Below are 24538 nucleotides of genomic sequence, written 5' to 3'. Positions count from 1 at the left end.
TTAATGCACTCAATGAAATATACAGCAGTTTTAATCCAAATATTTACAATTTTATACAAATAGAACTGACTAGTAAATAAACAATAGAACGCGAAACAATAATTATAAATTTCAATTTAGAAAAATTTTACCTAACACATTTCTCATGAACCTTCCACATGATAAGTGATATGAAATTATTTTTAATGATGTGTTAACATTTACATATTTTTTAAAGAATTGTATTAAAGTAGGTAATAAATGAGAAAAACAACCATAGAATTGAATAAACATGAGAAAAATAGACAGGAAAGTAAGTAGTCAGTATTTGTCTCTGTCTCGTCAGAAAAATAAGTAACAAATTAATAACCATATTCAGATCAATTTTCAAGTTACATAACTTATTAATACTATGATTTCTCCCTATCCCGTGACATACATTACACACAATGTATTTTATGAGTTTTCGTCTGTGATTGATTCTTTAAAACATGAATTATTATATTTTACTTAATTTGTGTGTCTATACAGTACTTTCATAAGATGTTATTCTCGTGAAATAGCCCAACGAGCATATATCAAATTATAATAATGATTAAATATTAATATGTAAAGATGTTTGAAAAAAATAATATACTTAAGTTTTAACATTGAAAACTTTCATCACCAACTAATTATGGATTAAAATAGCCTGTGAGGAAAATGAAAATAAATCTTAACTGAGACACAAATATGATTTATTCACGGTTAAACCATTATTCATGAATGAAAAAATAAATAAACCGCATTACTGACCAATTCATAAAGATAAGTTGGTGATATACCGAATATATTCCATACATAATTAAACACAGAGGAGTTAGTTTTATTATTTATATGAGTAAAGTATTTACACGGGATGGAAATTGCAGAAAGGAGTAATAAAGGAAATTGTAAGAAACCAAGGTTAGGTTTTATATTAATATAACATCTAGGATATGAAGAATATGCAGATATATTCATATGTTGAAAAAAAAACTTAAATTATTATGTTTTATCAATAATAATTGTACAATGTTATTAATGACAAAAATATAAAATAATAATGTTCAACATAAGTAGGTAATTCAAATGTATTAAACAATTTTTGATAGTATATTAAATGTTCAGAAACTAGAAATAAGGCAGTGAGGCATCTATATGGAGAAAGTGGTATGTGTGCCACATGCACATTGTATAATTGTACAGTGCATGTACACGCTGAATGTACACGGGACCAAAAATAGGAGTTACAAATATGTCTACATTGTGATAAAAAAAATATAACATGAAGTAGAACTGATTTCTTTTTATATCAAAAACATCTTTATTAGGAGACAATATTCAGAAGGCAAAATCTACTATCTCCTTAAAAAAAATTTTTTTTTTCAGTGATTTTAAAATAAACAAACCATATGATTTCCATCAAGGACAAAATAAAAATAATTTTGTTCATGGAAAAACAAAAGTGATCATTATTATTATTTTATATTTTAATCCTAATTCATAAGATATCCCATATTTATTATTTTACATATTTCATAATTTTTTATCAAAATATTCTAGGAATCATGCAAAACACTAGCATAAAAAGCATTATAAAAAAAAATTAAGTAATTATTTTGAATTGTTTTTAAATTGAGAAAAACGTTAATTAGTAAAAAATAAAAAGATTCACAGGTGAGATCACATGATAACTTATACCTTTGCTCAAGATGAAGTGACTAAACTAGTCAAATATTCACATTTGGCGAATCAATAAACAATGAGATACAAACACATATTATTTAAGCTGAGAAAACAAATGATAAACCTTACTTTCTACTAACACCACATTTTTCATTATCTAAAAAGATGAGAAAATTTTATTATGTTTATTATTTGTAACAATAATTTTAAACCCTATAAAGACAATCTACTGAATGGAAATCGGCCATGAAATTATTGTAATATCACAAAATTAAATAACTTTGATCTTTTGTACATTTTTCTAATATTAAGTTCAGCAGTGGTGGAGCCGGTTACCCATCAATATATTTATGTATATTATTATTAAATTCATATTTATACCTTGAATAATAATTACGAATGTAGATAAATTATTTGCAGACAATCAGATGATTTTTTTTTAAAGATACACATATAAAATACAATATTCAACTGATATTGCTTTAATTTTTTAGCTAAGCTTAGTACTGACATTATCTTTTTGAAAATTTGAACTAGTTTTACATTTAACAATAATTACAATAATAATCACCAGTTAAGTAAATGGCCCTTTCCCAAATATGAATTAATAATTATTATTGGTGAACAATGGAATAATATTAATATAATGTAATCTGTTCGAAGGTATAACTTAGGGAAATCACTTGCAGAGATTTACCTTTAAACTAGCCATATTAAAATTCACACAATGTTACTGTAATAATCTGACAGGAATCTAGTCTAAGAAAAAAGAACATAATATATGGTTACATAGTTTTGTATGTAACACAAAGATCGTGGGATTCAAATATAGACCGATACAATGGTAATGGTAAGAAGGAAGCACGCATATCAACTCATTTCATCAGATGTTTTAAGCATAATAATATACAATATACAGTCTTAATGAAGGATATACATACTAAGTTTAAAAGTTTACTCACGGCCATTGTTCTCAACTTTTCAATGGATCAATCATTAAAATTGGCAATACGCAATACGAAAAACAGTACTTGAACAGAATGATGTTCGACATTTCGCTGTCGTTTTTCACTCTGTTGACACTTTTTATAACTAATCCTTTTACTGAGCCATATGTTAATCCTGTTAATTAGTTCCTCTAAGTTGATCGGAGAGTTGCGTTGGAAAGAGCGTAGTTGTGCATTTCATAAGTGTTGAGCCAAAATTTCGGCACAACAGTTTGATTGGGAACAACAGCCGTCAATATTGAATTCATACTCTCCTCTTTTAATGTAATATAAAATAGACATAATTTCAGAAAGCATTCACGCTCGTGGAATTTATCAAATAAGATTCAGTGTTTTTGTCACATTATATTATATACAGTTTGGAAAAATTATAGAATAGGCCTGTTTTATCTGTTTCCGGGGCCACGTAAATCATTAGATTTGTGCCTCAATATTTAATACAATGAACTGTAGAGGATAAAACCTTCCTCGTATTAACGAACAACAGCTTACATTCAAGACATTCTTAGCGGGAATCATTGGAAAATATTTCAACATCTATTTAAAAAGTGATAAACTTCCTACGATAAGTCGATAATAAAACAAATTGTGTTTTTTGTAAATTAACTGTGATAAAATAAGTACAATTCAGTGAACGGGGATTAAGACTAGACAAATAAAACAACACTACACTCAGTAAACTAATTATTCTTAACACACACACAGGGGAGCCGGACAAACGGTGACAACTTGTGGTTAAATACAAACCTCGCCTGGATGGCCACCTCCCCTGTACAAAAAACAACCATTTGGAAATATTTTTTTTTTTTTTTAAAAGAAAGACAAACATTCCCAGGTTACGAATAACCCAACAATGTTTGAAAATCTCCTACTACCACCACAGAAAGCCGAAAATGTTGCTTGTGTTGTGATGGAGGACTTAGCCAGCCGAGGAATCGAACACGCGACGCTCGGGTGAGACCCAAGCGCTATGCCCACTCAACCACTGACCGGTAATAACATTAAACAAAGATTAAGTATTGTGTGTTAGATCCGTTGCAAAGAGATAAATGAATTCGGTGAAAGAGATTCTTAATATGTAATTCGTAACATTATTTGATGTGGGTACAAATAAATTATTGAGATTAAAAAAAGATTGATCATTTCCAAAACATGAACGGAAAAAAAAACATAGTTTGTCCATTAAATTCTTTGTTCAATTTTTTGACAATCTAACCATATCTGACCGAAAAGAAATAGTAAATTGTCCATTCTCCGCTTGCTTCTAAGTATGCCCAAATTATTCAAATAAGACATTATTTCAACCTAATTAGTACAAGAAACAACTATTTACATCGGGGAAGATGGAAAAACATGCACAGAATAGGTTATAAGGTTCTTAGTTTGGGTTATTTAAATAATTTGTGCATATTCCGGCAAAGATCACATCATACTAACAAGATCAAATATGGAGTCAAAACAGGGGAAATTTGGAACTTTTGCCATCTTTCCTGGTGTAAATAATTGTTTCTTGTAGTAATTAGGTTGAAATGAGGTGTTATTTCAATAATTTGTGCTTATTAAGAACTAAGCGAAGAATGGAAACTTAATGAAAGAATCTGTCGAAGGAGTTATTGAACTATCATCACTTACTAGGAAACTTATATAAGCCCAAATAAATTCATGTAAATAAGGTTAATTAATATCCAAGAATTTTTTAAAAATTACTGGTGATAATAATATATGTTAAGATTCTACCCTATTTAAGATTCATGATAATAATAATACTAAGTGTTTGATTATCTTTTTGTTTTTGCAACAAATAGATATAACTATATCCTAACTGGGATCTCTCTTGCTGAGGTATAAGCCATATAGGCTTTTCAGCAAAATAAACATAAAAAAGATAAACGCAACTTAGCAGCACTTTCAAGTATTTTGTCATTCAAATTCATCGAAGCTTTATGACAGCTCTCACCAATTAAAACTGATAGCTAAACTTTAAGACAACCGCTGAGCAAATATTGTAATCAGTCGCGTTAGTGATACCTTAGTCGAGTTTGGGCAACATTTTAACTGAGCGGTCAGTGAGTGTATGTAATTGGTGGAGATGGCCATTATTATCATTTACCAGAATCGGAAAACTTTAGCAAGAGATTTATTAATTATTACTAAGATTTATAAATTATTGGAACCATGAGCAAGTCATAATAAAATATTACATACAATGAGACGTTTACAAATAATTAAGACCAAATGTTAAATTAATCTGATTGTTTAGTGTATATCAGAGGTTCCCAATTTTCAGGTTTCTAGGTGGAGGGAGAGGCTTTTTAAACTAAGTGTAATCATGCAGGATGGCTGAGTTACCCCACAATTACTATTATCCCCATAGAACCATAAAAAAAAATTGCTTTGAAATTTTATGTCCTTCTAGAAAAACAATAAACATAAAAGTTACCACTATCTTTAAATTACATACATGTTGATGAAGAAAATATGCGCATATCATTAGAGTATATATTATATTTTCGAAAAACAAATGGTACTTATTCTCTGAATATTGAAAAATCATTAGGCACCGCTGAAATTAAATTCTTTTCGACATTGCATATGTGCATATCCTATATCAATTGGAAGAGAGATGTATTTTTTAATTGATAGACATTGAGATATTTGAACAGGGGAAAATTCAGGATTATGTAAAGGACAGGTATGATTTGAGGTCTTTCCGAAAGGAGTTGTTAGTTTCTCTTCGCTAATTTTAGACATTTTATTCGAGTATCTGAAAGTTTTGGGAACCTCTGGTGTAGATACATAAAGCATGGCACCTGTACTCACATAATAGACCTTTCAAATTGTGCCAACACATTGCAAAAAATTAAACATAAAATTAGAAACTAAATAAACATACTTGTTAAGTTATCAGTTATCAACGGATTATACATAATCAATCAACACCAAAACACGTTGCTAATAATAAGTATTAATGTGTAAGTACTGTATAAAACGTAATGTAGAAATGAGCTGCTCGGGTGTAGACCATGTTAACTGATAGATATAACATTTTCAATGTTTAGATGCATAAAAGTATTATAAGTGGTTAAAAATTAAGGGTCTTTTTTAATAAATATATATTTTTGTTTATACTTTTATTATATGACATAATAAAAAGTTATGTTCATTTCTGTAGTATGATTCGAAAAGAAATAATTAAACTTGAAAAGTGGGAAAAAATGTTGGTTACCATCATTGACATGAACACACAAACCAATTTACGGTATATAACATTTGTCAGAAATCTAATAAGTGCAAAATGGGAAAAAATTACCAGTGCAAAATATACGGTAAGTACATATATTTAATATGAAACTAATGTTAATTCAAAAATGATTTTAATTTTTCATCCAAGATTAATCATCTAGATCCACGTAAATCACAAAAGATGTCATTGATGGATAACATGACATGCCATGAAATAACAACATTTTCAGGTAAACAATGGCCTGTGCATGTGGATACCATTAAAAGCCCTCTAAGTCAATCAAAGTTGTAGTGTGTAAAATGTTTTAATTGAAAACACTTAACATGCTTTACATGAAACAGGTCAGAAATGCACCAAAATCTTATTGTGGTCATTATCTTCACTACTTGAAGAGTTTGTGTAATTTTTTCAGCAGAAAACGTGGGATCAGCAACACAGTCATCACTGTCAAAAGAATCCACAGAATTTACAATGTTTGCAATCACTTCATCCATTAAATGTGATGACACAGAACATGGTATGTGTCGGCCATCCGCCATCTTGCATCACTTACCATTCTTTACTTGAAACAGTATGTTGGATACCATAGATTACATATCTCAAATCGTCCGTTAAAACAGTGCTACCACTGCGAGAGTGATCTCCAAGGAAAGAAGACATTAGAAAACACCGTTTACACAAAAAAAAACGATTTGTGCAAAAATGTCAGTTAACATGGTGTACACACGAGCAGCTGAAATATCGACTTCTTTCTAAAGTTTTAATCTGGTAATGTGATCAAAAAATTTAATATGAATTTAGAATTTCTGGTTGAAAAAATAAGTATGGTAACATGTTGTTTGAAAAGACGAGAAATTTGTATAATTATGTATTAATTAAAGGTTGAGGTTATAGAAAAGAATAAATAACGTGAAAGATTTTTCCATAATCTAGAAAATTTTGAATGAGTGAACTAAGGCAATAATTATTTGTCTATCGATATTGGTTCCAAAAATCATCCACAACAATCGCAATCATTATTGTTAGCATTAAAATCATATCCGAACGAAGTTATTTCTTTTCTGCCAATCGTAACGTCGTTTAGAATAATTGTTTCAAATTATAACACGCAAGTGAGCAAATTATAAGTCACTAACTAAGAAAAAAACTCACCTACATTATTCTATATCTTTTAAAAAGAATGCAAATAATATTGTGGGTTAGAAAACTATGTACAATAATATTTGAAGATCTTAAATCTGACTTTTCTATGTAAATCTTTAAATTGCACAATTCCCGGACACCACAGGTTTAGAACACACCATGACGAGCTTTGAAGTAGTTGTTCAACTAATTAAGTTCATACCAATATTCTGAGATAGTTAATATTTTATAATATTACCAATGAGGCAACATTTATTAGCATATTTTGGCCTAAGTAGTACAACACACGGATGAAGTACATCCAGATTCTTAAAATAAAGTTATATAAACCACTCAAATATAATATCTTTGGAATGGAAAACTCACGTATTGGACTTTTGGGGCAGAAGACTCTCACTACTTGCACTGAGATTTGGTAAGGATTTAAAAACTAACCTGTTGGCTTCGTAATTATTAGCTTTGTGACATGGGACGGGTTGTTCTCTCGTTAAGGAGAGAACAGATCTTTTCCTGTTTTCTGAAGTCTTACCATCCAGCTCCAGCATCTCCTGGATGTTCAACTCCAGTGGGTCGTAGTTGTGGGCGGATACTTCAAAGGCAATATCCGACACCTGCGGCTGGACCTCGTACTGAGGGGATAAGCTCACTGCCGGGTCGAACTTATCCGATATATGGTACACTGTCTTTTCATAAGGGGAATAGCTACAAGAGGTGTCATTCAAGCACTCTTCCGAGTGGCTCGTCAGCTCCAGGTTCTTGCAAGCATACTGATGAGAACCCGAATATCTTCTGTCAATGGGATGGAAACACTGCGGAGCCGTACTCTTCATCTTCACACCCAGAACATCTTTGGAATCGAATGTTTGCAGAAGTCTCGTGTCCGAGTATCGTCTGACATCGGTACAGTCGTCACTTTTTATTTTCATCGGTTTTGTATCCCTGTTGAATGGGACAATAGAATAGTCGCGATTTTCAGTGGTCAGAATGCGACGGAAAGAATTGGGACGGTAATCGTTGAAACCACCACTTTCATCTTCTTCTTCCAAGTAAGCTTTAGAGGCTGGAGGAAACACACAGACCGAGTGGGGGAGGCTTTTGCCATCCATGTTGGCCTGTTCATTGAGGTTTGGTCTCATGGCGCAGCTGATGACAGGAGCATTGTTCCCCGGGTTGTTCTCGATGTTGGCCACCACCTGACCGTGGTTTCCCCGCTCGGCGTCGTTACCATCCCGGCCCGCTCTGTTGTTGGCCGTAGAGATGGACAGATGTTGGATGACGGGCGAAGGAGGAGCGGCGTGTATTTTTTCTGGAGCATTTTGAATAAGAAGAATTCTGAAAAACAAATACAAAAACATTAATATCTTAACACTATGTACTAGCTGTTGATTCAAATACTACATATTTTATATTGTTGCAATAAATTACCTATTATGGCATCTCCACCTACTGCAGAGTGTGAAGTACTGGCGACACTGGATGTACATGAAGACAGCACCACCAGTGAAGCCAACTGCCACCACCATCAACTTTGTCCAAAATGGCCATGCTGCAATGTTTCAAATAATTTGACACTTCTGCATCACAGTTACATTTCAGGAGCAGTTCACTGTTCATTCACACAAGGTTCATCCATTCGCCAAGGAAACATTCAGGTTAAAATAAATAATAACAATGATAACATGTACCCTCGATGCATATGTAAGTAAATGAATTAATGTTTTATGTAAAAGCCCTATGGGTATAAATCTATATAAATAAAAATGTAAATGTTCGTTTGTTCAAAATCTTAAATCTCCGAAAGTTCTTCGATTGCTTTGAAATGTTGACACAATGTTGCATTCGTATACGCATTATATTATTATATAAATGTCACCTGTGACAGGAAAACACATGTTTTATTTTTAAAACAAGGCCATCTGTTGGAAGTAAAAGCAAAATGCGCTGTTGTTTCTCTATCTGCACAGACAGACTGAGCCACAGCAATGCGTGGCGGGGTACAGCTAGTAAATAATATGTATATGCAGGAAAGGGAAACCTAATATACAGGGTGTCCGGGGTAAAGTGCGCTAACTTCGTGGGATCTACATGATTTTAGAAGTAAAAATAAATAATTTTTTTGAAATTCTAATGTTTTAAGTTAGTTTTTAGGTAAACAAGATGAATTGTTTGTTCATACGACACTACTAAAAGAATTAAATAGTGATTGAATATGATCATAGTATCCTACAAGCAACTTAAATCCTTGTAATGTAAGGTCAAACCTTCGGTCAAAAATATCCTTTCATTAACTCTTGCCCAACATTTATTTATTTTTATTCATTCACATACAACTACGCACGATGGCAAAATTGGTTCAACTGCTCAACCATGCTACAGATGATCCAACTTGGTTGAAAGGTTGGGTGGTCGGATGGTGGTTGGATGTCCTGGCGGTACAACCATTCAACTTGATATTCATGCCCCCATATCGCATACAACAGCTTAACCTAATTGAGTCGTCTGTACGACCCATTGCTCACTCAAAAGACACGAGCCACCACGGACTGCAAGTATGCTTTCTAAGGTAAATATTAGCATTTACAGTTCCTTTTTATAGTAAAATGAAATAAATGTGTGTGTGTGTGTGTGTTTATTTACCGATGAGCCCCCTCTGTATCTCCTCAGCCGCCCTGTCGATGAGCACAAACAGGGACCACATGACGCAGAGCGCGGCCACGCAGTGGAACAGCACGGCGCAGCACAGTCGGCGGCGCTCCACACCCGACATCTCCAGCCTGCGCCACTGCAAAGATCATGCACGTTCAATACTCACTCTAAACATAAAATCTGAGGTTCAATACTCAGTGCAAATATTTATCAGAAGATCAATACTTAGTTCAAATATTACATCAGAAGTTCGATACTCAGTTCCAATATTACATCAGACGATCAATATCATTTCAAATATTACATCACAATATCAATTCTCAGTTCAAATATTACATTAGAAGAACAATACTCAGTTTAAATATTACATCACAAGATTGGTTAGTTGGCTGAGCAGTCAAAACCATTGGGTTCCCACACAGGCGTTCATGCATATTCATTCCTTCCGCCTAGCTACATTCTCAATCATTTCTCAAGTAACATTATCTGCTTATAATGATGGTAGAAAGAAGAAACTAAATAATATTGTCAGGTTGTGGTAACATAAGAATTATTATATCCCTTTGCAACCGGTGGAAAAAAAATTGGAATAGCAATGCACCATACCAATAAAGCTTTTAGTTATGAACCCTTAGGTCAGGGAAAAATAATTTTAAAAATCTCCAGAAACCAGATACTTAGAAAAAGTACACGCACTATCGTGCGGTTCAGGTGTAATTTGACATGCGCACGATCGTGCGCATACCATTATTTCGGTATAATTTCTCTTAAATAAACACAATTCAAATTTAAAAAACAATATTTATTAATATTTTTTCATGAATTTACACATTTTTGAATATTATATTTTCTTGTGGTAAGTATAAAAACAATTCTTCCCTCGAGATAAACACAGATACACGTTGCATTTTTCGCAGCGTATTTTGGAACGGCTTTTGCAATTTTCATGGCGGCAGACTCTGGGAGCATTTATCTCGTCAAAAACTGGGAGATGATTATATCTATCATATCTCTTAGCTACAGATGGTGGATTTGCTGGCCTGTATTTACTATTACTTGGCAATTCGTCTCCTTCCTCATCTGTTTCGACACTTCTTATTCTTTTTTCAGGTTTATTTACCAATCCGTCGGCAACATCCAGGCGAAATTCTAATAATGTCTTCGTCTTGTTCCTGGGAACTCCATTTGTAAAGCAATCATTTTTATAGAGTCTCCAAGCATTTACCAGAGCCAAGGCTACGAAATGGATTAGAACTTTCAGTGTCCATTTTTTCGTTTTAATGAAGGTACGATAGTATTCCATTAGCTGGTCCAGAACGTCCACTCCTCCCATGTGCATATTGTAATTCTGCACTATTTTTGGAGCTGAAATGTCAGTGTAAGACCTTGAACTTTTGTCCCATCTTTTGACTGGTGTCTTATTTTCAGCAACAGTGCAATTTGATACCATCAGAACTGATTTATTATCTTTCCATTTAACAAGTACAGTTTCTGCACTGACAAACTGCTGGCTTTCTCCTCGAAGCATGGCTCTGTCATTTTTAAATTTAATGTTGACTCTTTCAGCTAATCTATTTAGCATAATAGTCTCAGTGCCGTGTAGTTTCTGTGCGTGTAGTTGTTTGATCAATGGAACTGTCGTAAAATAGCTATCAAAGTAAAGACAACTGCCGGGGGGTACACTTTTAGCCAAGTGTAGAATTACCGATGGACCAAGGCCAAGTGGTGTGTCTCCAAAAGTACTCTTGGCTCCCTGATATATGGCAAAATCAAGCATGAGGCCACCACTTGTCGTGAGAACAAAATTCTTTAATCCTACAGGGCGAGGCTTGTTCTTCACCACCTGGCGAAGTTTACATCGTCCAGTAAACGGGATCATTTGCTCATCAATCGAATAATAACCTGGAACTCTTTCAAGCTTGGCACATGTGTTTTGAACCCTTGTTATTACCGGTTGAACTTTCCATAGCGGGTTTTGGGCTTCTTCCGGTGGAGCGGCATCAGTCTCAACCACATGAAAAGCGTTGCGTAAAGTCAGGAAACGATCGCGTCGCATCACTTCAGAGATCATCAGAAGTTTCATATTAGCACGCCAGTACATTGGCAGTTGTGGATAAGGTATACACCCCATAATGATATGTATGCCAATCATTTTTGACATCTCCGGTGGGTTTGTGTTTAGTTCTCTGCCAGTTTTTCTTAGGTGGTACAAGTTAGAACATGTACTAGCGTTTTCAAAAAAATTGTCGTCGAAATAGTCCATAAAATATTCCATGGAAGTGCGCACAGTGTTCTTCGGTAGCTCAGGGAAGTCATGGGATTTATCTGTGAATGGTGTTTGCTTCCAAGTACGCTTTCGTCTCGACTTCTTCCTCGAATCTCTTCTCTGCCTTGGCTTCTTCGATCTTGATATAGTGGGAGGAGGAGGGGGATTATCGTCATTTTCCATGGGTTCCTGTAGATCCGTAAACAGGTCAACACACTCTGCCTCAAACCCTTCATCATCATTGCCCAGATCTTCAATTTCCGACTCGTCTCCATCACCCAGAATCTCCAAAACATTATACTCATTTATGGTGATTCCTTAAAATAAACAAAAATACAGATTATGTGGTTGAAAAATGAGCATCTTAAAATAAAATATTTGTAGATAAATCACTTAAAAATGTGACCATAACCCGGAATGTTACGATCGTGCTGTTAGAGATTAAAAGTATAATAACTATTAGTTAACGAAACACAACTACACAAAAGTGCATTTAAACTGTTACTTAACATCTTAGGCTCTAAAATAATACACAATATTACAAATTTATCAACAAATAAATACTACAATATCTACATACCTTTGCCAACTGCTGGGTCAAAAAACACGGCCATCTTCGTGCGTATTTCTCGAGCTACTGACTAGTTCAAACACGTTCATCTAACTTTACACGGCTAGAGCAGTTCCCGCACGATCGATCGACACCGGGTCCGCTCCCAAAAACAGATTCAATTTTCATTAAAAAAATTTTAACGACTAACTCGCGCTCGTTTGAATCCGGTTGTAAAGGGATAAATAAGTGACATAACGCTTCCTAGACCCAATACACGCCGATAAAAGAATTTTGACATTTGAATAATATGTTTCACCCAATGTAAGATAAAATTTACCTTACTTCGGGCGCACAGCCTCACCAACTTTCAACAGTTTTCTTCTCTCTCTTCTGAGACTCAAAAGCAATAACTATGTTGGTACAGTGAAGATGGCTAATTCGTAATTCTTCTTCTTAAGGTGCGCTCTCAAATTGGAAGCTGACTATCATCATGGCAATCTTCACTCTACAGATATAGCCTGGAATAACTGAATAACCGAACCACACTCTTACCAGTCACCGAGGTTTCTAAGCCATGAGGGACAGCATAATTCATAATATTAAATAATCGCAACATATTTTAAATTTAACCCTGCTAAACTAACTGAGTTGATTTGTTGTGGAAAAACCTGGACCTTGAATAATGAGGTAAATTGGTACTTTAAAATACAATTCTATTTGAATCGACCAGAAGTTGTGCAATAAATTATTGTTTTTATTTGGTTTGAGTTGAGATTTGGTTTGAGTCATATTTCAGTATAGAAAAACGCAAATCTTTAAAAACAATGTTTCACATAGGTATTCATTTGGATGACAACATGTTATTCTTGTCGATTTTTTGTTTCACAATGTTTCTTATGTACCTGTTTTTTATATATTATGCTAAATCACCGCAAGACTTTTAGCAGTGTAGGCCGATAGATCAGAAAGGTATTGTATAATATAAATTGGGTATAAGGTTATCAACCTCTTACAATTTTTTGTTTTTAACCTTTCCCTTACTGTGCTAAAAAAATACACGCGTTCCGGTGCTGTGTAGTCAATACACATCTCAAAATAAGCGATTTAATATCGGAAAAATATGAATATTCATAGCTATTCGATTATGTTTATTATATTTTATATCAAAAGTGATAATAATTGTAATTTAATAGCTGAAAACATGAAAAAACCATCGGCAGATGCTAAAGAAACTTGCGAAGGGTCCACATCTAATGACGGTTCGCGGCCAACTGGCTAGCGGTTGGCGGCTGGCACAAACACAGCAGCTGTGCGGTCGTAAGTATAGATGGTCTAAATCAAAAACTACAACTGCAGACGTGTGGATGTCTCATGTTCCCGCATAGCGAATTAAAGCGGGACATCAATAGCGTGTCATTTCCTCGCACACTCTTCGCGTATTAGTATCACACGGTTGATTGTATTGGTGTATTTGTTCCCGATTTAAAAAAAACCTCTGATTTTTAATTGAATTTGAAAACTATGTAATATATTATTTTTTTTAATTCAGTGCATAAATGTATAACGGAGGAATACCTAAAATCTGAACCCAGAATATATTATATTTATAGAGTTATTAAAGTTATTAGAAGCAATGTGTAGTAAATACACATCACAGATAAGGAAAGGTTAACAAAAGTGAAAGAATATTTTGTTTATTAGACCGCCACTAGAATATCCTACAAATGCATATAATTTGTATTTCAATGCATTGCACTATCTGCGAACCATTACAAGCATTTTGATATTCATGATGGTGGCTGGTAGCAATACAATAAACTAAGTAAAATATGTAGCTTTACTGGTAGCAAAAAGCCATGGCGGTACAACTGACTGAGAGGGACGTAATGTTACGATGCAGTGGGTTAATTTCATTTCCAAAAACTAAAACCAAATTTTTTAAATTTATTTATTTTGAAAAGATACATTACATTATATGGAAGGAAGTTTTTGACTGTCCAACTAGGAAGGTTTCCGTTTTAGGACAGTCTGCTATCCATATTTGATATTTAGTGCATGTGTCATCATTCGAGGTTGATTCAATTTTCATCCATAATTTAGATTAGATAACAAAAGCTGAAGAAAAAAAAGAGGTATTCAAAGGGATTACCGGATGTTCCATTACATTATTTATTTTTACTGAATTATTATTACCCGATGTTTCATGATAATATTCTGTATTATTATTAGCCGATGTTTCATGATAATATTATGTATTATTATTACCCGATGTTTCATGATAATATTATGTATTATTACTGTATTATTATTACACAATGTTCCATGATAATATTATGTATTATTACTGTATTATTATTAGCCGATGTTTCGTGATAATATTATGTATTATTACTGTATTATTATTACCCAATGTTTCATGATAACATTATGTATTATTTAAAGATGTGCAATGCAGTCTGAATTTAGAATAGAATTTTCAATGTGTGGCCTATTTAATTTTGTTTGTGGCATGTTGTAACTGGCATCCAGCAGAAAAATATCCACATTAGAAAATATAGTACCAATAGTTATATGTATAAGTACCTACCATGCTTATTAAATATATACAACTATTACTTCTTTTAAGTACTGAAAATTCTTAGGCGTGAGTAATGATATTCATAAACGCATCAAAAGTAATTGTTTTATGTAGGGTCTTAATATAGGAGGCTCCATAAGTTTTCCGGGGGAACCGGACGAGGGAGAGGAACACGGTCAGCTGCACCCCAAAACTCAGTTTTGGAATTTTTTTCACCATGGGTGGCCTCACGGTGTAACAATGCGCTTTCTGGCATAACACCCCAATAACAAATAACAAAAATACTTTTGGCCATGAAAATCTTAAATCATATGCGCTTTCTGTGTTAAATCCTTCAGCTGATTTGTTCGCTTTTGGGAACAGTCATTTCTCATAGAAATTTTTGGATCTTCCTTACTGTTGTGGTGAGGAATATGATCCAAATGGTGTGAGAAAGAGAAAACACCACGCCTTATATTCAAATTTAGAAGTTGACTACAGAAGAATTAAAATTTGAGAAAATTTATGAAACTTTGTGAATTTTTCATTAATTATTTTTATATGAAATGACAAAAAGTACGGTGATAATAATGTTCGTAATATATTTTCCTAATAAAATGTGTGGGTTTTTTTTTCATTATCAGTAATTTTAGTTCAGTGTTCAGATGTGAAAACGTAAGGTGAGCCATTTTAAAAACTTTTTTGTTTGACTAAAAACAGTTTTTAGTTTTCGAATATGTTCAGAAATATTCCATTTATTCAGATTTTATTGCAAAGCGGAAATACTCCGCCCTTCTGACAAAATATGCCAGAGGCCTGAGGGGTTAAACAGATTTACAAACATAATGATAATAAAAATTTAAATCAGTGCCCAGTATTAATTTCATTAAATCGTTGATCAAGAAGTTGGAGAAGAACAGTTCAATATTAAATGGGAAATAAGACAGGATGACCATAGAGCAGGAGGAGCAAATTAACACGAGAAGATCCGAGCTTGTTTGTGCGATAGCGTTTGACTACTTTGACAATACCAAGATCAGCCTTTTGTCGAAAATGGAATGGGATTTACAACTGGACTTAAATGGGGCAACCTGCCATACATACAATGTGACTATACCGCTGGTGAAGGATGTGTTCCCTAACAAACTGATATCACAAAGAGGCAAAATCCCATGGCCTTCCTGAAGCCCAGACTTGACATCCTCTAATTTTTTTTAATGAGGTTATCTTGAAAGTCAAGATAATATTAAAAAAAACGGTAAACCCCATTAAAAAAAGTTTAAGGGTAAACATGAATAAACCAGCCACCAAACACAATTAAAAATGAATATTAGTAAAGAGATTATCAGACGTTCTGCGCGCTTTGTGTCAGAGTTTTCAAAATCTTGGTGCCAGATTCGATGAATGCCAGCGGAACGATGGTGGATATTTAGCAAACATTATTTTTTAGAAAATAAATACTTTTATTAAAATAAACATTCTTTTTCAAACTACTTATAGTTTTCTTTTTATTGAGTTTGCAAAAGTGCAAAACTTACAGTGCACCCTAAACTATATTCTTCTGCACTACTAAAAATGTAATATTATGTTTTAGCGAAGTGTATTAGTGGATTTTCAACAGTGACTTAATTTAATTTTAAAAGCTAACATAATGACATAAAGCATGTTTTATTGAATACACATAACAAAATTGAAAACAAAAAAATTGCAACATCATCCATCGAAGGAAGAAAAAACTACTTAGCGAATAAATGAAATACATTGAATAAACACAAGGAAGAACCTTGATTACTTGTTATCCGCATTTGGAGTAAATAGAGGCTAAACAATAAACCACTACCTTGTAAAATATCAACCTGATCACAGATCGAAGAAAGGATAGGCACAATCTAAAACTAATTCTTCATCCCATTTTCCATTATTGATTTCAAATTAAGTTAAAATAATGATCTCGCAGTATTATTTTGCAAGAGATATATAATAATCGCTTAGAATTCGATCCTTGTCGCATTCTTAGTAATTATTTGCATAACCACTCCAGCGATGTGGTATTTACCAAAATAAATGCTTTGAACGATGGAGTTTACCGGGCATTCGGTATTGGATTTGGCCACGCTAAATCAAAAAATCATATCTGCGAATATTAATTTGGAAACATAAACTGCTTGCCGTGGTTTGAAGCTAATCAATCCGCCTATATTTCATCACGTATCCCATATTTGAAGGTTATAAAAAATGAAGGTGATGATTTCATCTCTGGACGCCTAGAGTGATGAGATCTCAAAATGGGGAGCCATCGTTCGACTGGCTGAATAAGTTTAGTAGACCTGTTACACTGGGATTGTTGAAATCCCTGTGTTGAGATCACAATGAACAGTGATACAATATTTCTCAAAGTGGGCAATGACGCCCCCTTGTGCTGTGAAAGCTCAAAGAAAATTTTTGGGCGTTAAGAAAATCTAGAGGGGCAACGGCAGACAAATTCTATCTATAATAATCCGACCGAATCCAGCTGAATTAAATAATAATTTGGATTTGTTCCTGAAATTCTGGGAAGACCTAAAACACATAGAGCACACCTTATTACGGAGGCAATTGATAATCATAAAAATCCCATATATATCAATAAAGACGACAGGGCTAAGCTCAATAGTTCTTGGTATCCGATAAATGACGACTACACCAAAACTAAACGCAAAAAAGCCATCTTAAATTACAATGTTTTACCAGTTCTTAGAGAATTAGAGTTGGTGACACGGTATCACATCTACGTACATAAGCACACACTTCGCCACAATCTTTACACATCTGCCCTGATGGTGGACACTGTAATGCTGTCCGATACGTTGGCTAAAGAAGAAGGTAGCGCAACATGGCATAATACCCCAAAAATAAATCACTATAACACTTTTGGCCGTGAAAATTTCAAATCAAATCTAAATAATAGTAGTTTGTTTTACTTCCTTATAAAAAAAGATACAGAATTGCGCGGCAACCTCATCACATCAAAGAATGATATTGCGTACTTGACAGACCTGTATAAATTGTTTAATGGTGTGAATCTCCAGAATCAAGGCGACGACTTAAATATGATTAAGTACGAGTTTTATTTCCTCTCATTGAAACATTCTTTGATCTATGGGGCATTTTGGCATTATAGGCTGGGGCGGTACATATGAAAAGTCAAACACAAACAATTTACATATCACAAAAACTAATAATAAAAACTATATTAAAAAAACCCCTTTTCATATTCGTCCGAACTTTTATTCAAACAATTTAAGGTCAGAAAATTAAGTGCATTATACTTCTACCATGCAACATTACAAATTTATAAAAACAATATTCAAAATAAAGTTGCACCCTTTAAAAATAACAGAAATCTTAGACAAACGCCAATACTTCCTACTCCTAAATGTAAAAAAACAATAGGACAGTTCAACTATGAATATCTCGGAGTTAAATTTTTTGATTCATTACCAGAAAAAATTAGAAACATGAATGTAAATATAACGAATTCAAAAGCCACCTTAAAAAGTATTCCGAACACTTGAACTGAAACATATCAAATTTAAACCAAAATAACAACACCCCCCATACACACAAGCCTTGCTTATTTATGGGGGTACATCAAATACTTATATTATATTATGTAATTAAAATGGTATTATATTGTGTAATGTAATTCGTGTATCTTTTTTTATTAATTAAAATAATAATAAAAAAAATCTCAGAAATAGGATATGGGTTTATGTCTATTCTATCCATATAATAAAACATGTTTAAAAATTATATTTGCTGTTTTTGGTAATGTAAAACGGTAAGTTAAAAAATATGGGGGGCAGTAGATTGTTTTTAAATCTCAAAGTGGGCGGTGGTGGCAATAACTTTGAGAACCTGTGCAATAGCAGAAGAATTTATTACTAACTTTTTGTAGTGTTATTTATTTTGGAAGTAACAAATAATTTAATCAGGTTTTAGATGATGTGTAATGGTAACATAAATGGTGACGTAACAAGGATATAAAGGGACGTTATTCAGTATGCTTGTTATATGATTTATTACAAATAATGTGACAATCGGATCTCCGTGCCACTACAAACAGTTGTCAGTTTGATTGGATAGAAATATGCATAAAAAAATATCAGTGTGAGGAAAGACGGGAGCTCTTATGGCGAGAGAAAATAAAGGTGGTGGAAGAAAGACACACCGGAAGGAGGCTGGGGGAGATCAAAGGTCCCAACCCTAATAGAAAAAATAATAGAAGCAATAGCCTCACAAACAACGGTTACCATTAATGCATGGTCTACCTCGGTAGGGTACTGGTCTACACATTCAATTCTGAGTTGGGAGTTTGTGGATACGATTCCCGTAGTAATGCAAAAATGTTAAGGCGATGCACTACGTCATGTAATATTTTGAATCGAGCCGCCATCAATAACACTCCTTACGTAGATGGCGATAAGGCTTAAATTCCCGCTTAACACCATCCAGCTATTTTGATTTAGGTAAGAAAAAAACATGGCCAAAAAGTGCCTTTTATTTTATTTTGTGGATGTACATGCATAAATATTTAAATGTTTTCCAATCATTTTATAAATAACTTAATTTGCCACATTATACAATAAAACTATAACCGAAAATGAGTTCGTAAGTTGGAAATTTTGAACTTTATAGCAGTTTTCATAGGCCTTATAAATTATTTTTTTCTGGGCTTATAAAAAGACTTATGTAAAAAATACTTGATGATTTCAAAGGTCAAGATGTATTATACTCGCGGTATTTATTTAAAGCATCTGAAACATTTCTAGGCGTCCAAATTTTCAAACCAAAAACACATGATTTTGCATTACTACGTAGTGCATCGCCTTAACATGGATTTTTTAGTTAATATATACGTACTGCCATTATGGGTGTTCAGTTGTTGACTTTACAACAATAGCTTTATAGATGCATAGTCTCTTCAGATGTATTTCACGTATTTTGCCCTGAAGGATTAATAATTATATTCAAATCTGACCAAGCAGGTTATTGCGTTTGGAAATCACAATAGTAATATGGAATATATTTTTCTCCAACCCGAATTCAACATCATAATTCTAATTTGGAAGACGGGTATGGGTACCGCCGCCCCGGGAACCATTTATTGGATAACCAACACTCCTACCATGGGTCACCCCAAGTGGTTCACTACGTTTGGTGACTTAGCAGGGGTGCCCGGGTTCATGGAGTGAGGTTTGTCTAGGTCTTGGTGGCGGATGTGTTTGCCCACCTACTGCATGGTAGGCTGGATCGAGAGAGACTGGTTGAGGGAGACCTTTGACTCTTTGTATTACTACTTGGGTATAACGGTACCGGTAAGTTCAGAATGTTTACATATTTTGGCTGTTTAATACTTGTCAAGAATGATTTGTTAATTACACGTATAATTATTTAAAACAAAACATATTTATTCAGAATCGGTTACTCAGATAAGTCGTCAGTCGGCTGAATGCAGCCGGTTCTCAGCCAGTTTTCTCAGGTCAGCACTAATTTGTATGGCAATATACGTAGGGTAGCACACCTACAACGGCACCCGCATGGGACAATGCCAGCGAAAATCAAACCAGGAACATAGCATAATATATATAAAAATAACCGGGTGGTTACAATCCGGCATCTGGCATCAGTCTGATAGTGCACTTAGTTAATACATATATTTTATTAAAGCCAATATATTTTTCACTGGGATTCCTTGTTGTATTTGGGATGACAATTAAATATATAAATATAGCAGTGGGTAGTTGATAAGAAACGTTCAACACATTATTATTCCAATGTATTGTTCATTCATGTAAATTTAGTCACCGCGCAAAGATTCCAAGAAAAATTCGATTTCATCAATTCACATTATTATTCAAGGCGCAGCATATAAATAATTTGCATAGAAAATAAATAATATAATATAATGTACCTCATTGAATGGTTTGATTTTTGTATGCATTATGAAATGAAATTTGCAGAGCTCGCAAGACCTTGTATCCGATGCTGTCAACCATTGCTGTAGACAGCTTTGGTGAACATACTTCAAACTTCCTGAAAACCAAATAAATAAACAATGTTAAAAATATATTTTATAATATTGGCAATTATGGTATGTTATAAAATATAAGGTTACATTGTGGAATACAGGAAATGTCTGAGGTATAACTGGGTAAAATGGGCAGCTACAGAGAAGAGCAAATGTAAATAAAATGTCTGTTGACATTGTATGGTGAAAAATGTTGATACCAAATTCTCCAGCTTCGATAATATAACAATGCATGTAACAGAAAAGTGTCACCAGTGGTCTTACCAGAACAATAGCATGGTGCCAACAATGGGTTCTGTGCATCGCTCTCGCAGTGACAAATGCGGCAAATGTCCCCGCTGGAGTTGCTGTTGGAGGTTTGGCTGGAGGTGGACCCAGCTCGAGAGCCCCCATTTCTAGTACCTTGCAAGTAAGGCACCATGTTCCATTCAAAATTTTCTATTTCGGAAGAATTTTTAACTATGATTTGTTGCACTGGCATATTGAAGATAAACTTTTCTAGCTAAATTTATAAAACTGTTTACGAAATATAGGGCAAAAGTTCACGACATCAATTTCTTCATTTACACATAAAACCTCTTCCCCCATCGTACGAAAGTGCACAAAACATGAGGAATAATAATTGGAGATACGGCTTGAAGAGTAACTTTCACTTAACACTTTATTATCGGATAAATGAAAACAATACGAATTCTCATAACATAGGTCTACGAACAATCTGACGGATGTTATTTTTCACTGACTTTGACATTATGCCATCTTTGAACAATATTTATACATTCACAACTCAGCTGATAAAACAGACAATGATGCTTGGAAAACTAAAACCATAGCTATTTACGTCATTAAGATTCATGAATTGCTTATGCAAAATATCCCTTGTGACACATGATTTTTATGTTCATTTTGGTGTAATAATGTGGTAGAAAAATATAAACACTTTTTTACATTAAAAATTCGTTAAAATTTGTAAAAATATTTTCTAGCCTCGCGTGTTGTTAAAAAAAATATAACTCAAAACCTAGTACCCACTAGTACCTACCCTACCGAAAATAGGTTGATAGTAACTAGACAACTCAAAGTGGGACAAATCGAACTATAATCTGACAAGAAATCATTTTAGAGCGCTTTCACGTAATTAAATAATAATGTTTATTTGGATGGGCTTTCGTACCAGACTTCGCGTGTGTTTTTTTCAATATGCGACGTCTTTGTTAATTACTTTCGTCTGAAAGCACATTAGATGTTTTGGATGTCTCACTCTTAAAATGTACCATCATTAGACAAGTAAAATGTTTGTAATCATTATTTTCAAAAATCAAAAAAAAATTGACCGGTTGACAATGACGATGGCTTGGGAAGGTGAAACAATATGTTGCAAAAATTATAATCATTCCGAGCAGAACTTTACAAATGTATTTTTGATTTAAAAAATCACCTTACCTACCTACATTATTGTCCAAAAAAACAATTAAACACTATTTATTAAAATTTACAAATTTATTTAATTTTAACAATAATATACTACCATAACTTTACATAACATTTTATATTACATGCCGCTAATCACAAGTTCGAGTACAGAATAGTAAACACAAAACTTTATTTGAGTACAGAATAGTAAACACAAGACTTTATTTTAGAATTTTCCAAACTAGATGTGTAAATAATATTGTAATACAAATACAATGTTGGATTGAATCGTACGCCGTAATTGAGTTGTAGGCCTCCCTTGTAAAAATTGAGTTTTTGTGCGAACAAAACTATTATTCATATTACCTACATGTAACCTTAAGGTTAAACGCAACGCTCGTTGTATTCTACGTGTTCACAGATGGCGTTAATTAATTAATTTTGTTTAAATACGCTTTTGCAAGGTATTGCTTTACAGTATTAAGACAAATTATTTGTTTGCGCCCTCATATACGCAATATGAATATGAATAAATAGTTTTGTCCATATAAAAACTCAATTCTATCGAGAAAGGCATACAAATACAATATTGGATTGAATCATCGGTGAAATATCGTATTTGTGTACAAGTCACGAGTCAAGGGTTTTTTTCAGGTATTTTGGGGCTCCAGACCAGAGATGGCTGCCAAATTCGACAGTAGGGCGCACTTGCGATTTGTACTGCGGCGGCTTGAGGATAATTTTCCATCTATTGTGTAGGGGCGCTCTCTGACACTGGGCGACGGCCTGGACAAGAGTGCTTTCCGATCTTCGGTAGCGCTGACTCATCCTGGCTACTCTGTGACGCATCAAGGCAGCGAATGGAGGCCGAACAGCGCCCTTTATGCGAGGTTATACTGTGCTCGGAGTGTGTTCATAACGCCTTGTTTGAACTTTGTCCATAGTTCGCTAGTGTAAAAAAAAGCTCATGCAGTATGTCTGGAATATTTGCTTCTTTACCGAAGGACTGCAACTCTTGAATCTCCTGGCGAACACGTTGGCTCGCACGCCCATAGTAATAATCAACTCTTCTTTGACATTATGTGTCATTTTTATCATTTAGGTCATAATTGATGACGTGCCCCAAATATTTTATTGAAAACTTTACTTCATTCTAGGAAGCATCCTTATGCCGTAGTTTTTCTGGCTTTGTAGTATTCGATTTTATGTTTCATGCTGTATATGACTGTATCAGTAGAGCATCCAGCTTTGAAGCCCATTTAGGAATCCTCGTTTGATGCGTTGATGTATCAATCTTTTTATCCATTATTTGTGGTTGGTGCTGAGCAAACTATATTCCTGAAAACTTCAGTTTTATCCTTATATTCAGATTTTCCATCAGAATGACTCGGTGCGCTATGTTTTGCTTTCAATACAGCATTGGTTTTGTTCCAGAACGACGAAAAGTTCTTGCATTTTCTATTTTATTCTGTTCGAAGTTTCTTTGATATTTATACCCTTTCTTAAAAAGCGATCTACTCCGTTTTCGAGCTTCCATGATTGGACTTCCAGTAAGTCGTCCATTATATAATACCAGTCCATAACCAAACTACACTTGTCACTTTTCTTTTTCTCCTACATTGCAATTTAGATAAACATAATTTCAGCTTTGCTGTGTTTGGTCGCCGAGTCTCGCTTGCGGCAGGTCCAATCGCTCCGCTCATTCTCGGCAGGGCTGCCCAACGACTGCAACTTAGCTGCTTTGGTCAAGTCACCTCAACTAAATATTTCATTTGTAATTCTTGTAACTTTTTCTCTTTAACTTAATAAAATTTTTGCAGCGACACCAATTGGCGGAGATGAGACGTAATCAAGTTATATAACTAAGATCAAGCACGCACTCGCATACTGCCTACTAATACTCAATGCCTGGACAGTCGCCCGTGCTGCATATTTGTTTGTGCATTTTCGTGA

The 24538-nt window shown here is 33.9% G+C and overlaps 1 protein-coding gene across 1 annotated transcript; it reads right to left on the bottom strand.

Annotated features, from left to right (window-relative positions):
- Positions 1 to 21920, bottom strand: LOC149426376 (uncharacterized). Its single transcript, XM_089650975.1, has 5 exons — positions 21437 to 21920; positions 21056 to 21177; positions 9718 to 9862; positions 8506 to 8626; positions 1 to 8412 (listed from the first exon to the last, which is right to left on the bottom strand). Exons 1-5 carry the CDS (start codon positions 21651 to 21653, stop codon positions 7443 to 7445), a joined length of 1575 nt encoding a protein of 524 aa, XP_089507101.1. The 5' UTR covers positions 21654 to 21920; the 3' UTR covers positions 1 to 7442.
- Positions 21921 to 24538: the final 2618 nt, after the last annotated feature.

Source organism: Hesperophylax consimilis, chromosome 1 (assembly GCF_061612785.1).
Source record: "Hesperophylax consimilis isolate HC1 chromosome 1, BYU_Hcon_1.0, whole genome shotgun sequence".
In the NCBI taxonomy this organism is placed as follows: domain Eukaryota; kingdom Metazoa; phylum Arthropoda; class Insecta; order Trichoptera; family Limnephilidae; genus Hesperophylax; species Hesperophylax consimilis.
The sequence above is the reverse complement of the archived record's forward strand: the minus strand, read 5'-3'. Positions and strand labels throughout refer to the sequence as shown.

Coding starts and splice junctions, on each gene's coding strand:
- LOC149426376 (XM_089650975.1), bottom strand. CDS start 21,653: ATGCCAGTGCAACAAATCATAGTTAAAAATTCTTCCGAAATAGAAAAT. Junction 9,863..21,055: donor AAATCAAACCATTCAATGAG/GTACATTATATT, acceptor TGATCTTTGCAG/TGGCGCAGGCTGGAGATGTC. Junction 8,413..8,505: donor AGGTGGAGATGCCATAATAG/GTAATTTATTGC, acceptor TTTGTTTTTCAG/AATTCTTCTTATTCAAAATG.